This window comes from Perognathus longimembris, chromosome 3 (assembly GCF_023159225.1).
Source record: "Perognathus longimembris pacificus isolate PPM17 chromosome 3, ASM2315922v1, whole genome shotgun sequence".
Classification (NCBI taxonomy): Eukaryota; Metazoa; Chordata; class Mammalia; order Rodentia; family Heteromyidae; genus Perognathus; species Perognathus longimembris.
Window position 1 is genome coordinate 111,348,658 of NC_063163.1, and position 17,456 is coordinate 111,366,113.

Sequence of the window (17,456 nt, forward strand, 5' to 3'; positions counted from 1 at the left end):
AGCCCTTTGCCTATTACTCTTGACTGTATTCACTGCATGTATTATTTATATAGCTTTTCTTAGTCTTTCAATCAAATGGTCTCAGTGTTTTAGAATGTTCAGAGAGGAACATGGGTAAGCACTACTAGCTTTGAGGGACTAATTCTATAAGTAGGTGGCCTTAGTGTGGATTTTCCTGCTTCCCCCTTGGGTATGGATCTCATCATTCTGCATTTTCTCTTACTTTCTTGGATTCATATATGGCCAAAGCTGCAGTATGTTGCCTATCAGAAATATATATGTACATATGTATATGTATGATATGCGTGTATCATGCTGGGTGTTAGAAAGCACAGAGATTTTTCCTTGATCTTGTTCCCCCATAATTGTAGAATCTAGAGTCCTCAATAGAGCAATCAAATGCAATTCAGCCAAATATATCTTAGAGGTGCACTAAATTCAGTCTAACCAGATGTTGAAGAATCAAAGTATATAGAATATTACTATACTGTTTACATTCTACTTACAGCTACCAAAAGCATAGTTAAAAGGCCTTTTTAGTGCCTCTGTGCAGTATTAACCATTAGGATTTTTAAAAGGATTGTATAATATGATGAAATGTGCTAACGCTTGTGGATCATAGGAGAATCTGCCTTATTCCATTGAGACTTTCCTAAGTCACCATAGCCTGATGTTCCAAAATCATTCACTGATTAAAAACTTGTACAGCTAACAGATTTTAATACAATGAAAGTATTACAAAAATCCATCTATGTGCTTTTAGATTATATGTTGCAACTACTCTTTAAGAAGTTATGGTTCCTTAGGGTTTGTTGGGATATTAAAAAAATTACAAGTATCTAAAAAGGCTATATAGTAATTTTGCTCTTTCTCAACTACTTGTCTGTGAAGGGCTAGATTTTCTTTTATTTCAAGCAGAACAACCTATTGCAACAGATGGCATGCAGAAGCAGATTCGAGAGGCTAGCTATCTTTCTTTAAGACAGACATTTAACACATTTATATAATAAACTTTCTATAAAACAACTTTCTATAATTTCAGCATGGGCAGCTGTTTTTTCCAACAAAATGTTTTATATGTTAACATATAGTAAGTTATTAAATTAATTTACAAATTATATTTTAAAATTCTTTGTTTTAATATGATTTGTTTTACTATTACCTATTAGCAGTATCTGTTTACATTAACAAAGTATGTTTGGACTCTTGCAGTCATGACGAAAATACCGCAGCTTTTCATGCCTTCCTCTTCTGCTGTGTTTTCTAGACAACTTTTTTTTTTTTTTTTGGCCAGTCCTGGGGCTTGGACTCAGGGCCTGAGCACTGTCCCTGGCTTCTTTTTGCTCAAGGCTAGCACTCTGCCACTTGAGCCACAGCGCCACTTCTGGCCATTTTCTGTATATGTGGTGCTGAGGAATCGAACCCAGGGCCTCATGTATATGAGACAGGCACTCTTGCCACTAGGCCATATCCCCAGCCCTCTAGACAACTTTTAGTTACCTAGAAGCTTTCTCAGGGAGGCACTGGAGATTTTTTGTGGTGGTGACTAATGCTTATTCTTCCTTCTTATGTTATGTTTAGAGTTTATCTGGAGAGAGCTGTTCAAAAACTTAGAGGGTTTTGATAGTGGCATGTGCAGTTGATTGCTGTGCTATTCTGAGTTGTGAATCAATTTCTGGGAAGAGCATTAATCATCTGAAGTCAAAGAATCATTGAAGTGCTTCTCACTTGGTTGGGAGAAGAATTCTAAAGATTGTAACTGAGAGGAACCCAGATTTTTATATTACTTAGATTTTTTAAATGTATGTAGTAGCATTACTTGAGTTCATCTACTAGGCAACAAAGCTAATCTTCCAGGAAGTGAAATTCATAACATAATGTGTAATATTTGCTGTTGCAGTACTTTATTCTTTGTCAAAAGTAAACTACTAAAGTACAGAAACAAAAAGTAGCCCATCTACTTACTTGCGTGAAACTAGATAGATCCTGCCTTCTTTATGCATCTCTCTCCCGTGCATTATTACTTCTGTTTCCTTTGTTTTCGGTTTTTCCTCTTTCTCAAGGTTCTTCTTGGATTTGTATTTGCATTTGAATTCAGAAAATTGCTTACAGTGAATAAACTTGTGGCAGCTCTCATTTTTTAAAAAAAGATTTAGACTACTGTGGTCATAAAACCAGAGATTTCCTTTCTGAATCTTACCATACCTTGTTTTATTTTTGAAGTGATACAGATTTCTTTCCCCTTGCAAATGCCTGTAATTCTGAAAGGCACACAGGTCTTCACCAAAACAAAAGTATTCTAATTGAGAATATCAGTTAGAGACACTCTTTTTATGTCTGTCATAAAACCTATTTATCAGCTGACATTTTAAATCGTCAATTTGTTTGTATTTTCTAAGGCCAAAGATGAAGAAGAAGAAGCCTTTCTGGATTGGAGTGATGATGATGATGATGTTGGATTTGATCCAAGCACCCTTCCAGATCCAGATAAGCACAGAAGTTCCGAAGACTCAGATAGTGAATATATGGAAGACAATATAAGGTATGTTGTTACCATTGGTATTCTTAAGTACATACTTAATATTTATCTGAATTACCTTTTAATGAGCCCAAATAACAGTATTTAAAAATTACTAAAAGAGATTTTGCTTTCAATATCCTAGAAAATCCTGCTGCTAATATCTCTTTTGATCATTTTACAGATTAAAACTCTTTTTCTTTTGTAATCCATGTTAACAGGTTATGACTATGAGAGTTGCATTTTATTTTTTCTCATCTCTGTTGTTCTGAGTCCTTTTTGCTTAAGTATTTGGTGAATTCGGGGTACATATAAAGCAGAGCACTGGTGGCTCATACCTTTAATCCTACCTACTCACAAGCTGAGGTCTGAGGACTGTGGTTTGAAGCCAGCCTGGTGAGGAAAGTTCTTGAGACTTATTTCCAATTAACCACCAAAATGCCAGGAAGTCGAGCTGTGGCTTAAGTGGTAGAGTGCTAGCCTTGAGCAACAAAAGCCCAGGGACTGGCCCAGACTCTTGAGTTTGAGACCCAGAACCCACACACACACAAATACACACACACACACGTGCATGTACACACACATGTAAAATGAGTCAGGATTAATTTTGAATCACTGGCACTGGACTCAGATAAGAATGTTGTTAAAAAATAATCTGTGAATTTCAGGAGGGGGAAGTTATACTTTTATAATTTTTTAAAAAAGGAAACTTTCATATAAATAACTTAACAGATTCTTTCAGTTTAAAGCCTGTTCCTTTTCTAATCATTATCTGTTTGCCAGTATGCCAAAAATAAGTGAAATGTGATGAATTTGAATAATGGTATGACTTTCTGAGCATTTTTCCTCAGAGTACTCTGTGTTAGATTATATTAACATAGTACTCATTTAAAAGATAAGAATGTTAAATTCCATGAAGCTTCTAAACAATTGAGCAGAAATTAAATACTAATAATAGGTAAAGTTCTTATACCTGAAGGGAAGATCAAATCTGAAACCCCTCAAATGTGAACCCAGGAAGCTTGAGATTGCAAAAAAATAAGCTACAGAGAGCCAAAAATTTGTTTTTCAAGTAGAACAGCATTACGAAACAAATCTCAGAAAGGTTATTGTCTTGGGAGAAAATGTTACAGGAAGACATTGAGTTATTCCTCATTTAAGTCATTTAAATGATTAAAAAAATTTATTCCTCATTTAAACAAAAATGGTTTAGTAATAGAGAAATTTCCCTTATTCCAAAATGTAGTCTTACCAGGTGATGCTTGCAAGGTACTTGGTACTGGTACCGGACAACTGTGCAGTGGATACATTGGTTTTGTAGTATTTTCAGATGCTAGTTACTAGACTTAATTTACTGGCTTTACTACTGCCAAAGAACAATGAGTAGAAGTACATTCATTAGGGTTTAGGAAAATATATAGGATGTACCATTTGAGCTAAAAGATTTAGGTTCCGGTCATACTCCTAATATTTAGAAACTGATTTCTAGGAGTAAACAGATCCATCCTGCTTCAGGAAGCTCCTTGGTACATAGATTTGAGGATCTAAACTAACCACAGCTGAGAACCATTTTAGCTGCAGATGCATCTTATTGGAGCTTCAAGCCTCCTGTCTTTCATACAGGATAGGATTTGCCTATATTCCTTTCAATGTAACCTAAACAGTCCTTCTTAACACAGCCTCTATTAGTCAAGTGAAGTTTGCATATAAGATAAAACCTATTTGTTATTCATCAACTATATTTAGGGTAAGCTACAAGAAGTGATCTGTATGTTTTGAATAAAGAAAGTGTTCAAAAGGGCTCACACAGTAGTAATTTTAACAGTAGTAATTGCTCCAAGCTACTATTTACAGAAACAACTCCACTATGTTTTCTGTTTTGTTCCAATTTGGCTACATCGTTTCTTTTCTGCTTATAAACATGACAGTATGTTAAAGTTCTGTGATACCAGCTTGAGAGTGTCCCTGTAGCATGTGTATACATTTATATGCTATGTTCTTGGTTGCCTTCACTCAGCCTTTGTAGCAACAGCTCCCACTCCAGCTTTGGTCAACGTAACTGTCCCAGAATATCATCTCTAGGCATAAAAAAATGTAGTATTTTTAAAGATGAATTTGTTCTTAAGGGACCAGTCCTACCAGTTTGAGAGTAGCTGTTAGTGCTGAACTTTCACAAGCTAGTTTCTTTTAAAGTTTCCTTTCAGTATTTCAGTATTTTCTTAACTTTGTTGGCATTCATAAATATTCAGCACGAGTAACACTTTTGTCTCTCTACATGGAAAGACACTTTGTCAGTAGGAGATAGGCAACAGAAAGCCAGATTTAGTGGTGAATGACTGAATGTGGGGTCAATGGTTCCAGAGTTTGACTTTGCCCTCCTTCTCAACTGCCTGCAAGCTGAGGGAGAATTTAAATCACTCTCAATCATCTGTGGAATTAATCAGAGTCTCTGTCAAGTGCTGAGGATCCAAACAGATCCTGTTGTGCACGATTCAACTCCTTTAAGTTCACATGTGGTCCCAGTAACAATGCAAATGATGAGTTCCTTCTAAGGAACTTAAAAATACTATTGTGCATAGCTGACTTTATCTGCAAAACAATCTGTGCAAAGGAGGGGCAGGAGTAGGTAATCTACCCATAATACATAAGTAATTGGAGCCAGATACATAGACTCCATCTGAGGCTCTAGGATTTCATGTGTTGTTTTTCACAGAAAGTACAGAAGGAGAGCTTGCTTTGTTCTCTATTTTTTCATCTTTATCTAAAATATTGGAGCAGGCCAAGTTTCACTTTGTGGCTTTTACCTCTCTCTTCTTTTGGACAGTGGAATTAATATATGTAAAATTTTATGCATAATGTCAGGATTTATTCATTCATTCATTCATTCATTTATTTTTGGCCAGTCCTGGGCCTTGGACTCAGGGCCTGAGCACTGTCCCTGGCTTCTTCCCGCTCAAGGCTAGCACTCTGCCACCTGAGCCACAGTGCCCCTTCTGGCTGTTTTTCATATATGTGGTGCTGGGGAATTGAACCGAAAGCTTCATGTGTAGGAGGCAAGCACTCTTGCCACTAGGCCATATTCCCAGCCCCTTTAAAAAAATTTTTTTTTTATTGTCAAAGTAATGTACAGAGGGGTTACAGTTGCATTGGTTTGCCTTTTACCCTTTGTCTTTCCATTTTGGTGTTCCCCTTCCTTAGTTCCAATAAAGAGACATAGAAAGTCAGTTACAGTGACAACAGGGGTAAAAGCATGGGGAAGAATGACAAAAGAAAAAGACATAATTTCATAGAGTACACTGGAAATAGCAACATCAAAGATAAACCACTTATTTCCAAATCTTTTTCATTTCACTTAGGATCATCTTATGTGATCATATATACATTGCTATTCTGCTGTTGTGCTCCTCTGCTAGGACTATCCTAAACAAGTACTAATTGTTTCCAATGAGTGAAACCATAGAGTTTGTTTCTTTGGGACTGGCTCATTTCACTTAGTATTTTTTTTTCCCCCCAAGTCTTTCCATTTCCTCACGAATGGGGCAATGCCATTCCTGCTAATAGATGCATAGAATTCCATTGTGTATATGTACCACATTTTCTTGATCCATTGAGGGGCATCTGGATTGGTTCCATACTTTAGTGATGGTAAATTGTGCTGTGATAAACATAGTGTGCTGGTAGTTTTAGTGTGATCTTGCTTTGTAATCCTTGGGGTAAATGCCCAAAAGCAGGGTTGCTGGGTCATAGGGGAGCTCTATGTTTAGCCTTTTGAGGAGCTTCCACGCTGCTTTCCAGGGTGGTTGAACAAATTTACATTCCCACCAACAGTGTAGTAGGGTTCACTTTTGGCCACATCTCTGGCCAGCATCTGTTGTTGATGAGAACTTTAAAAACCTGGAAAAGGAAATTAAAACAGAACTAAGGAAATAGAAAAACCTTCCAAGTTCCTGGATTGGGAGGATTGACATTATGAAAATGGTAATCCTGCCAAAGGCTCTCTTCAAATTCAATGCAATACCCATCAGTATCCCAATACCATTTTTTAAAGAAATAGAGGAAACAATCCAAAAATTCATATGGAACAAAAGACCCCAAATAGCCAAAACAATCCTAAGCAGGAAAAAGTGCTGGAGGACTATCAATACCAAACTTCAAACTCTTATTACAAAGCTATAGTAATAAAAACAGCTTGTTTTTGTAATGATCATTATTAAAATAGAAATAAAACAATTTGACAAGACCCCTAGCTCTTTGTGACATAAATATAATTTGTCTGCTGAAAACTACACAGAATTATGTGTTCCTGTTTTCACTGCATTTCAAGACTCATTTACTTTTTGGAGGGAAAACACTATTCGAAACTGCAATTGCTTTTGGGTTCATAAATGATTTTTATTCAAAGAATCAAATAGTTATATTGCTTGAATGATTAAAAATAATTTTAAGGATCTTCTATATATGGTGCTAAGAACCTTGAATTAAGAACTTTTTGCATTACTTAAGCCAATTTCTACTTATTAAGAATTAAACATACTCACCTGGGAGTAAGGAGTAGCGGTGCATTCCCAGAATTTGAGACTGAAGTAGGAGGATTGAGATTTTGAGGCCAGCCTGGATTATATAATGAAACCTTGTTCTTGTTGTTTGGTTTTATTTTGCTTTTCTCATTATATGTAATTCTTTAATGAGCAAGTTTGTTGAAGACTGGGTTTTCTTTCTCGTCGGAAGTCATTTGAAGGGCTAATGAAGAGTAATGCAAAACTGGAAGACTTAATTCCAGATAGCTGCAACACTGGGGACATGCTTGGGTAGGTGATGATCTTGAATATTGAAAACTAATCAGTGAAAGTAGTTTGAGAGGGAAGCTGATGTGTTTCCGGGGAGCACAAAATGTTCTCCATGAGAAAAAAGAAAAAGTGTAGTCTTAATTTGACTTAGGTATTTAATTTATTTTTTCATCTGTGCGAAGGAGAAATAGTCGTGTCATTTAAACTGTTGCAGACCAGGGATTTCTGGCCCGGACTCTGTGGATGAATTGTAGGGCAATCTCATATTATCTTCAAATTATATGCAGAGTTATGGTGTGTGCATGCTTACAGCATATACACTCCCCTGTATCTGTCTAGAGAAGAGGAGTCCTGATTTCTCATCAGATTTTTCAAAAGGCTTATGACCAAAATTTGGAAAATTTATGTTCTAATCCTAAAAGACGTGTCTACATTTTATAGGAAAAAAATATGTACAGGGTTTGGTGAGATGTGCAGCTTTGTGCCTTTTCTTTTCTTCTCACTGTCCTCACTCTTTTCTGGTCTAAGAGGATTTTCCCTCATCTCTAACAGTTTATGTTTTTAATGAACTCTGAGCCAATCATTCTTTTCTAAATTGTTTTTATGAATCTGTTTTTAGTTCTGAGCAACTAGAAAAGAGATGTTAAGAGTGAGATCTTTCTCATTACTGCTTCTGTATGTAGCCATCTTCACCACAAGAAAGAAACAGCAGCTTTTATGGAATGTACTGCAGTAATTAATCTTTATTAGTATGGTTGTCATGGTCTCGTAAGTTAAAATTTTGAAGGGAAAAAAGCCTGACAAGATGTATTTGAATACCCAACTGCCAGTGCTTAAGAATAGGTAAAAAGATTGCTAAGGACTTTTTAAACGATCATTTCTTATTAGCTTTAAACTAAGTGGAAAATGTCCAAACTACATCTCTTGATAAAAATACAAGGAAAGTTTTATACAAATTGAATCCCAAACTAGGCACTCAGATACTGACCTTACTCTTATGAATGGCTTCCCACAGCCAGTTTAGCAGTGTGTTGTGGGAGGACACCCCAGGATTTCTGGGTAAGTGGAAATTTGCTGTTTCCCATCTCTAGGCACTCACCCTCAGCTTCCTTAGGTTAAAATCACTTATAGTTTCATTTGACTTATTTTCTTGTTAAAAGATAGAGGTGTGTAAAAAAAAAAACCCACAACAATTAGGAGGTGAAAAATCTGCAAGGCTCTCTATACTGAAGAGTTGTGCTTTTATCAAGCATCCCCTTGATGTGGGTTTTGTTATAGTTCCCAGTAGATTGTACAGTGACATTGACACCCCTCACCCCATTTTAACACATGCCAACTCACACAGCCCTACTTGGGTTAGGAGCTCTAAAATGAAGCGCCATGAAACTGGCTGTGCAGTCTCATTTCCCAAATTAAGCTTAGAGAATCCTCCATTATTTCACTAGCTATTTTATTACTTCATTATGAAACTACTTGCCCCTAGTGTCTTTGGAAGTGTACTGATCAGCACATTGTATTTTTGAAGAGCACTGTATGCAGCAAAAGTCAACAGGTTTTCCCAGCAGCTCTTTTACTTCTGTGATGCCTTGACCAGCTTGCTGGCTTATCACATAACCCTGGAAACATTTATCAGGCTCAGATTAGAAACTTTGGTTTTTAGGTTACAGGTGACATTGTGATCTGTTTTTACCGGATTTAACTCAAACATCATTTACTTAAAAGATGTTGTTTAAAAGTAAACAGATTTCTACTCATGATAGGTTTCAATATTATTTGTGACGTGTCATTTGCCCCACCCCTCTCAAGACCTGTAAGTCTAATAGCTAAAACTTCCTAAGAACCAGAGAGGGAATAAAAATACCAAGTAGAATAACTCCTAGGGATTTCCTCATTGTGGAAAATATATTAGAGAGTCCATTTGTCTTCTCTGACTTTCTTCACAATACATAGAAATTTAAATGTCTGGTTCTGCAAGATGGTCTTAGAAGCATCTGAATTATAAATAGTTGCTTAGCACATGTAAAATATGAATTGCATGAGGTAGGTCCTGTGAACCAAGAAACTTCTGAATGCCTTGCTCATATGCATCACTGTGTGCAGTTCTGGAATACTTACCAGTATTAGAAACTGCAATATGAGAACTAGGGAGTTTTATGAAATTAAGGTAGACTATGTGGCATTGTGGGGGAAATTAAAGGGTTTAGAGTTAGATAAACCTGAAGGTGAGCTTAATTTCTTTTACAAATTGTGCCCCTTGAACAAGTAGTCTCTCTCACTTTTCTAATTCAGTCAAATGAAGATATTTCTCATAAAGTTATTGTCAAGATATAATGAGAATAATGACCACAGGTATGACCACAATAGGGTCATTACTGTATGGTAGTCACTTAACTTACTGAAAGTGAAACTGATAGAAGTTTTTACATGAATAAAAACTTTAATATTGTTTGTAGAAACTATATAGTATCTCATTTTTGGTTTTATAACTTAATGAATCCTTAATTAATAGTTGAACTTGGGAGTTTCCAGCTTTTTGATGACAAACAGCTTTCTCTTGGATTTCCTTCTTGCTAAATCTTTGAACATTTCCCTAATTATTATTTCTTTGGGGAAAATTAGCAGATAAGAAATTGCTACCATGCTCCCTTTAAAATTTTGAAATGTTCTGTCAAATTATATGTAGGTAATAAAAATCACATTAGTGTCAGGTAGTAGCAACGTTGTGGGCTAAATTAGTAATGAACAATTTTAAGATATATGAATCCAGAGGCAAAAGGTCCCTTCTAATAAAAGGCAGATTAGGTATATCTATTGGAAGATGAAGGATTGGAGATGGGTTTTGAAGCACAAAGACAGACCCAGATGGAAAGAGGTTCTTTTAGCAGGGCACGTATGAATGCTCACCTTTGTTTGTCTTTGTTGCTCATAGATTGAACATAGATGGCATTGAAACTAAAAATATCTAAAAAATTAAAATGCTGAAACCAGGAAGAAAAATATATTGAAAACTTAAGTTCTATTACTAGCAGAATTTGGGGCTTAGTGCTTAGAGAATTAAGAAAATATATTCTATTTAAAATTTTATTTTTTATTATCTTTATACAAAAGAATTGCCATTTAACAAAGTAGTTCATGAGCACAATATAACTTTAAAATTCAGTTTTTAAAAAAATCAATTCTTTTGGGTCTAGGAAAGTAGACCTGAAAGTATACATATTCAGGGACACATGCATGCGTATTTACACCTAAATATATAGTTATATGTGTGAATAAACATAGAACGTGAATCTTAAAGGGGCTCCTTAGGAGGAGAAGGGGAATGGGAAAAAGAACAAGGTAACTAAGTTGAAATACATTAGAATTATGCATGAAAACAGCATAAATTGCTGTTGATCAGTGGGGATTGGGGGCAGGGAAAGCTGTTGATCAATAGAGATTGGGGATATGGAAAGAAACAGACTTCGGGGGAGGGTTGTGCAATAGAGGGAAGGGGTTTGACTAGTGAGGATGAAAGAAAATTCATGTAGCTGAAGGAATATTGAGTAATGAATATAGTTGAAGTTGTATGAAAGTAGAACAATGAAATCTGTTGAAATTGTTCTAGAAAGGGAGGTTTTTAGAGGGGAGAGAAATTGATTGGAATACAATTGCAAATGTGTATGGAAATGCCACAGTGAAATCCCTCCCATAAATAATGTATGCTGATAAAAAAAGAAAATGAAGAAAACAAAAATAAAAATAATTTTTGATACATGAAGACTTTAATATTTTGTTCACATCCCAGTGTTATCTACATGATGATGTTTGTCCTTGTACTTTGTTCTATGATCACTTTTTAAATAAATCAAATCAGATACTGTTAATGAGGTCTTTGTCATTTGGATTATTAAAGATGAGTAGTTCTCTGTGGTTTTGTTTGTTTTCACAGCAGTAGGATGGCTTTCAGGGCTCTGAGCTGAGCCTGCTTTTGCCTTTTAAGATGTGCCTTATCAACTGATTCGCTGTACTCTCTACGTGGAGCAGGGATGTTGTCCTTCTGGACACTTGGCTTCATGCATTGTCAGAGTGTAGGAAAAGGTTGGCATTTTACATTCCACAGAAGTCCTGATATGAAGATAGAATGTGGAGCTCAGAGGCCACCTCATCTTTCAGGCCACTACCTAGTTGTCCATTTGAGGTCCCTTCAGCCCCTTGTTAGGATGCTTACTCACAAAGGGAGCTTATAGTCGTTACCCCAGTATCAGGACAGAGTTGGATCTTCATTCTTTCGTTGTACCCATTATCTTCAGAGGGTTCCTTTATTGGTAAACAGCATCAGTAATGTGCCACTGTAGACACCTAGTAGGAGTCTTGCTTGCAAGTTGCAAGATTCCCTTCTAGAACATTCAGGAAAGAATTTAAGTCCAAGAGACTAGAAGTGAAGATTGCCTGCATTCATCTGTTAATTGTTGGTGAAATCCCTTTCTTTACTTGGATCCAGTGATGATGGGGGTCAGAACCTCTCTGCCTGACCCAGCAGTGTATGAATACGAAGAGGCTTTCCAGCCCCACACCACTGGGAAGAGGCCTTGTCAGAAAAGACCGTATCAAGGCTTTTCTGAAGCTTATTGTTTTCTAGGTTCATTGTATCATCCTCCCATGGAGAACTATATAGAATACATATCCTGTTATTTGATAATTTGTTAAATTAGACTACAGATTATTTGCTATAAAAGTAGTATGAAGCATTTTAACTCATTCATATTCTGAAAATGTTTGGGCTATATTAATTTCCCAGCTTAAAAAAAATCTGAGTCACCCATTTCCTGCTGAGACTGTAGTGTTTATGAGCACATTAAAAAGGATGTATTACTGGAGCCCACTAATTAGGTTCTTTTTGATGAGTCGTTCTAAGATTTACTTGATGTGCAGCAAGCCAAAAACCAGTGATACCTTGCACCTAATAAATGATGGCAGCACTGTAACCCAGTGGAATCGGCACAGAATTGGCCGTACTCATAAGCAGATTAGGACTCAATACTTTCTTAAAAAGGCTTTTTGCATTAAAAATTACTTCTTTTCTGATTGGATTCTCATCACAGGGAACTTTTTCATATTCATCTCTCCAGGTGCACTTTCAAAATGCAATCATTTGTGGTTTTAAATAAGCTCACAGTGTCATCTAGTTTGTCTTCCAGTTGTGGAAGAGAATGGCCGGGCATTTCTGATAGGTAAATAAAGGAATTATCTACAGTTTTGCTTCCAGCTGGTCATAAGTGGAGAATGCCGATCAGGCAATTCACTATGATAATCCAGGCTATCTTCTAAACAGTAATGGAGTCCATAGGAACTTGAAAAATTTGCTTGCAATATAGAGTAATATTTGTTCCTTTTTTGCTGATTATTATATACAGCCAGTACGAGAATTTGCTTGAGAGGGACTAGGCAGGACACAAACTAATAAGCAGTGCTTTATTCTCTCATATGCTTTTATTCAACTCTCACAGTTCTAAATTACTTATCTCCATATTTGAAAAGAAAACTTAGGTTGGGAAATGTTAGTTGATTGGCTGAGTTCTAACTACTTTGGTGTTGAGCCAGTGGTCTTTCTGCAGCTTCTTTCAGTGATTTTCATCCAAATGTTGACTGAAGCAAGTCAGCTCTCATTATTTTGAATAGCCTGTGCTGTTCAGGTTAGATTCAGAATTATTCATAGCTTGGCTTGAATCCTGTGTATGTAAACTGAGTCTGGTCATTAACCTGTCAGTGTACCTATATCTATCTGACTTATCTCTGTATCTCTAGCCTTTTGCTGTATTCTGCTCTTTATGATTATCTTTATGATAATTACCTTCTTGTCTCTTTTTACTACATTTTGACTTCAACTTTACTTCTTCAATATTAGCATGGTTACTTCTGCCTTCTTCCCATTTATATTTTTGTGGAATATCTTACATTACTCATTCACTTTCAGTCTGTGTGTGTCCTTAGAGATGAAGTGACTATCTTATAAGCAACATATACTTGATTTAAAAAAAAAATCTTACATCTATTCATTCTGTCTCTTAATTGGGTACAGTCTATTCCTTGCTTATTTATTTTGGGTTTTTCCAGTTACAATTTTTTTCTCTGTAGTTATTACCAGACTTACACAAAAACTCTCTGTTTACTATAATGAGATATTTTGAAGTGAACACTGATTTCCTTAGCATGTGTGCTGGTACTTTGGTACGTGTGTGGGGAGAAATTGCTGGAGAATCTCCCTTAGCTACCATTTTGCTTCATCCCCACCACTTGAGTCATTTTCTTTTCTTTTTTTTTTTTTAAAGTTTTTATTATAAAACTGATGTACAGAGAGGTTACAGTTTCATACGTTAGGCATTGGATACATTTCTTGTACTGTTTGTTACCTTGTCCCTCATACCCCCCTCCCCCCTCCCCCTTTCCCCCCCTGAGGTGTTCAGTTCACTTACACCAAACAGTTTTGCAAGTATTGCTTTTGTTGTTGTTTCTCTTATTTTACCCTTTGTCTCTCAATTTTGATATTCCCTTTGAATTTCCTAATTCTAATACCAGTACACACTGTTTCCCATACACTCAGATAAGATTACAGAGATAGTGTAGATACAATCACAAGAAGGTGATACACGAACATCATCAACAGTAGAAACTACAGATACACATGGGATGTTGAAAGTAGTTACAACTGTGATATAACAATCATTTCCATAAAATGGCATTCATTTCACTTAGCATCATCTTATGTGATCATAAGGGTATAGCTATTGGGCTCTTGTGATCCTCTGCTGTGACTTGCCTAGACCTGTGCTAATTATTCCCAATAAGGGAGACCATAGAGTCCATGTTTCTTTGGGTCTGGCTCACTTCACTTAGTATAATTTTTTCCAAGTCCTTCCATTTCCTTACAAATGGGGCAATGTTATTCTTTCTGATAGAGGCATAAAATTCCATTGTGTATATGTACCACATTTTCCTGATCCATTCGTCTACTGATTCTCAACTGATTTTTTTCACCTCTCAAAAAATAGCTTTGCTCGTATGGGTTTTTTTTTGTTGTTGTTTTTTTGCCAGTCCTGGACCTTGGACTCAGGGCCTGAGCACTGTCCCTGGCTTCTTTTTGCTCAAGGCTAGCACTCTGCCACTTGAGCCACAGCGCCACTTCTGGCAGTTTTCTGTATATGTGGTGCTGGGGAATCGAACCCAGGGCTTCATGTATACAAGGCAAGCACTCTTGCTACTAGGCCATATTCCCAGCCCCTGTTCTTATGGTCTATATTCTAGATATGTGTCGAATCCTACAATAATATTGGTTTTGTTAAGGATAAATATGTATTTGGAGGGCTTGGGAGTGGCTTAAGTGGTAGAGTACCTGCCTACCAAGCACAAGACCCTGAACAAAAAGTACTCCTCTCCCCCTATAAAAATATTATATTTGCGTTTTAACCTGGGAATTGTATTTGGCGTTTTGGGCCTTGCTTTATTATCTGTTATAAATTAATACAGTGGACATTCGAATTAGTAACTAAAGGCTAGTAGAACAACCGAACTAAAACCACATACAGCTAAAAGGTATCTCACGGTCTTCAGATTGTACATAACACATCCAGAGCTTTCTAGTCTTTGCGGGGATTGGATGGGGCAGAGGTGAACGATACTTAAGAATGTTATGTGTGTCCTGTTTCCTTTCTTCTCAGATAATATTACTTTAAAAGCTATTCCTTATTTTGTCCATTGAAATGTTTGATTTCATACTAATGAGTTTATTGGTGAATTACATCATTGTATTTGTTCCCACCAGTGATACCAAGAAACAGCAAGGAATGAAGAAAAGGAGCAATAATGAAGCAGAAGACACGGGACCAACAAGTCATCATAGAAAGAAGGCCAAGTGGGAATCCTCAGAGCCTTTGGATACAGGCCTTTCCTTAGCAGAAGATGAAGAACTGGTGTTGCATCTGCTTAAAAATCAAAGTTAAATACTTCCTGTGCTGTGTGCACCTTATACCTCTGGACATCACTGTGTGGACATGAAGCTGAAAATAGTTGGGAATGTCTCATTCCCAAAGGGCACATTCTCCACTTGGAAGGAATCCACCGAAGGAGACCTCTGAGCCCCTTTCATAGGTTCTGTTGTGCACCATCAAGGAACATACTCAGAATAAGGGTGGGTTATATAAAACTTCCTAAGCTCATTTTTCAGCATGTGCTCTGTTAGAACTTATCTTTGGGTGTCTAACCCATGTCACTGGAACTGCTTTGTTTGTTTGGCTTGGTTTGTGTAGTAATGGGGACTGTACCTAAGACCTTGTGCATGTTGGGTAAGTGCTTACCACTGAGCTACATCCTCAGTCCCTGTTTTCTTTGTTTTAGTGGCAAGTTCTAGAGCCCTTGTTTCATTGTTGGAAATTCCTGTTTTGCGTACAGTACTACAGTTCTGATATTATTGTCAAATAGCTAATTTTGATGTTCATTTTATATCTCGATCAGCTCCAAGAAAGAATGAGTATTTTTTAATATAAACAATAAATAATAAACATACTTCCTATAAAACCAAGTATTACCATTTTCTTCTCTCTCGTGGTATAAAAACACCTTCAGGAGCATTCTGAGATTAGATTGCATGTCCAATCCCTGAAACAGGAAAACTTTCAGATTCACCTCGTGACCATTTAGGAAATCTAAGAAGACCTGAATCTCAGGACTGTCGACCAGACATGGTCTCTTACTGATCACATACGGGCCTTTGGGTTCTATGCATGCTCCATCGGCAACTGCTATAGGTACCTACCTGGACCCTGAAACAATAATGTGGAACAAAACAAAGCAAGATAGAGCCTCCTTCTTGTGACAAATAACCCTCAGATTCTTCAAAGGGAAAGAATATGCTGAAAAATTTTGTACCTTGACACAAAACAACTGGTTTTTTTTTTTTTTTTGGCCAGTCCTGGGCCTTGGACTCAGGGCCTGAGCACTGTCCCTGGCTTCTTCCCGCTCAAGGCTAGCACTCCGCCACTTGAGCCACAGCGCCACTTCTGGCCGTTTTTCTGTATATGTGGTGCTGGGGAATCGAACCTAGGGCCTCATGTATCCGAGGCAGGCACTCTTGCCACTAGGCTATATCCCCAGCCCCAAAACAACTGGTTTTAACATAGATTTGTAACCTTCTTTTACCATCCTTCCGTTTTCTATTTCCCTCCCCCATGCACAAACAAAAATAGTTTTCAGCAGTAGGTACAATTTCACCCATGATTCCAAGGAAGAGTACTGATAAGCATTATACTTGGATATCTTCTGAGTTATTCTGTATTTGCTTCTGAAAAATGCTTTCTATTCAGTGTTATGAGTAACACTAACAGGCTATAAAGATCAAAAGGAGAAACTTGGTAACTTCTTCCTTTTCACACTTTGCCATACTGCTTCCATTTGTTCTTCCTCTTACTGACTCTTTTACCTATTATTTTATTGTCATAACTTCCACCTCAGTCAGAACTTAAATTCTAATCAGGACTTAGCTAGGCCACTGAAGATCTCCTAAATGGTCCTTGTGTGTTTCCTACCACATTCTCTAGTTTATCTTTACAGGGAACTACTTCTGTTACACTGCTTGTCATGTGACATTACAGACATGTTCTTTTCAGCCTATTCCCCATTATATGATGGTTTTCTTGGGAGAAAAGAGACTATAGTTTAATTATTCTGTTATTCTCAGAGCCATATGTAACAACTGCCCTATAAATTGGCTTAGTGAGTGAATAAGCAAACAGGAATAAATCAAGAGAATTTTAAAAGATGCATTGTAGCACATTTTTTGTCACCTTTATAGGTGAGTAATGGACATGAAAACTAGATGAAATTTTATAGAAATTTGGGGTGTAAATCAGAAGAGTTTGAAATTTTCTCATTAGGCTCCTGACCTTGAATACTTTCAAAGATCACAGTTATAAGAATATGTGAACTGAAGATTTACCATTGAGTTTACTCTGTGCAGTTGTTTTTGACACTAATACCAAACTCCCTATATATAAATTCTGTATTCCAAGGGCTCTGTTCATAAACTAGTTTGAATTATATTTTACTGTAGAAATTGAGTGTATTCTTCTTACCTGTTGTAAGAGATTTTGATTTGCTGACATTGAGATCCTGATAGAAAA

At 36.7% G+C, this 17,456-nt stretch overlaps 1 protein-coding gene across 1 annotated transcript in view; it reads left to right on the plus strand.

Moving 5' to 3' along the window:
- The window catches only part of Ddx10 (DEAD-box helicase 10), a 115,129-nt gene extending 98,925 nt beyond the window's left edge, over positions 1 to 16,204 (plus strand). The window contains exons 17-18 of the mRNA XM_048343792.1: positions 2,400 to 2,542; positions 15,104 to 16,204. Of these exons, the coding sequence (XP_048199749.1) occupies positions 2,400 to 2,542; positions 15,104 to 15,281 (321 nt within the window). The 3' untranslated portion in view covers positions 15,282 to 16,204. The remainder of the gene's footprint in view (positions 1 to 2,399; positions 2,543 to 15,103) is intronic.
- Positions 16,205 to 17,456: the final 1,252 nt, after the last annotated feature.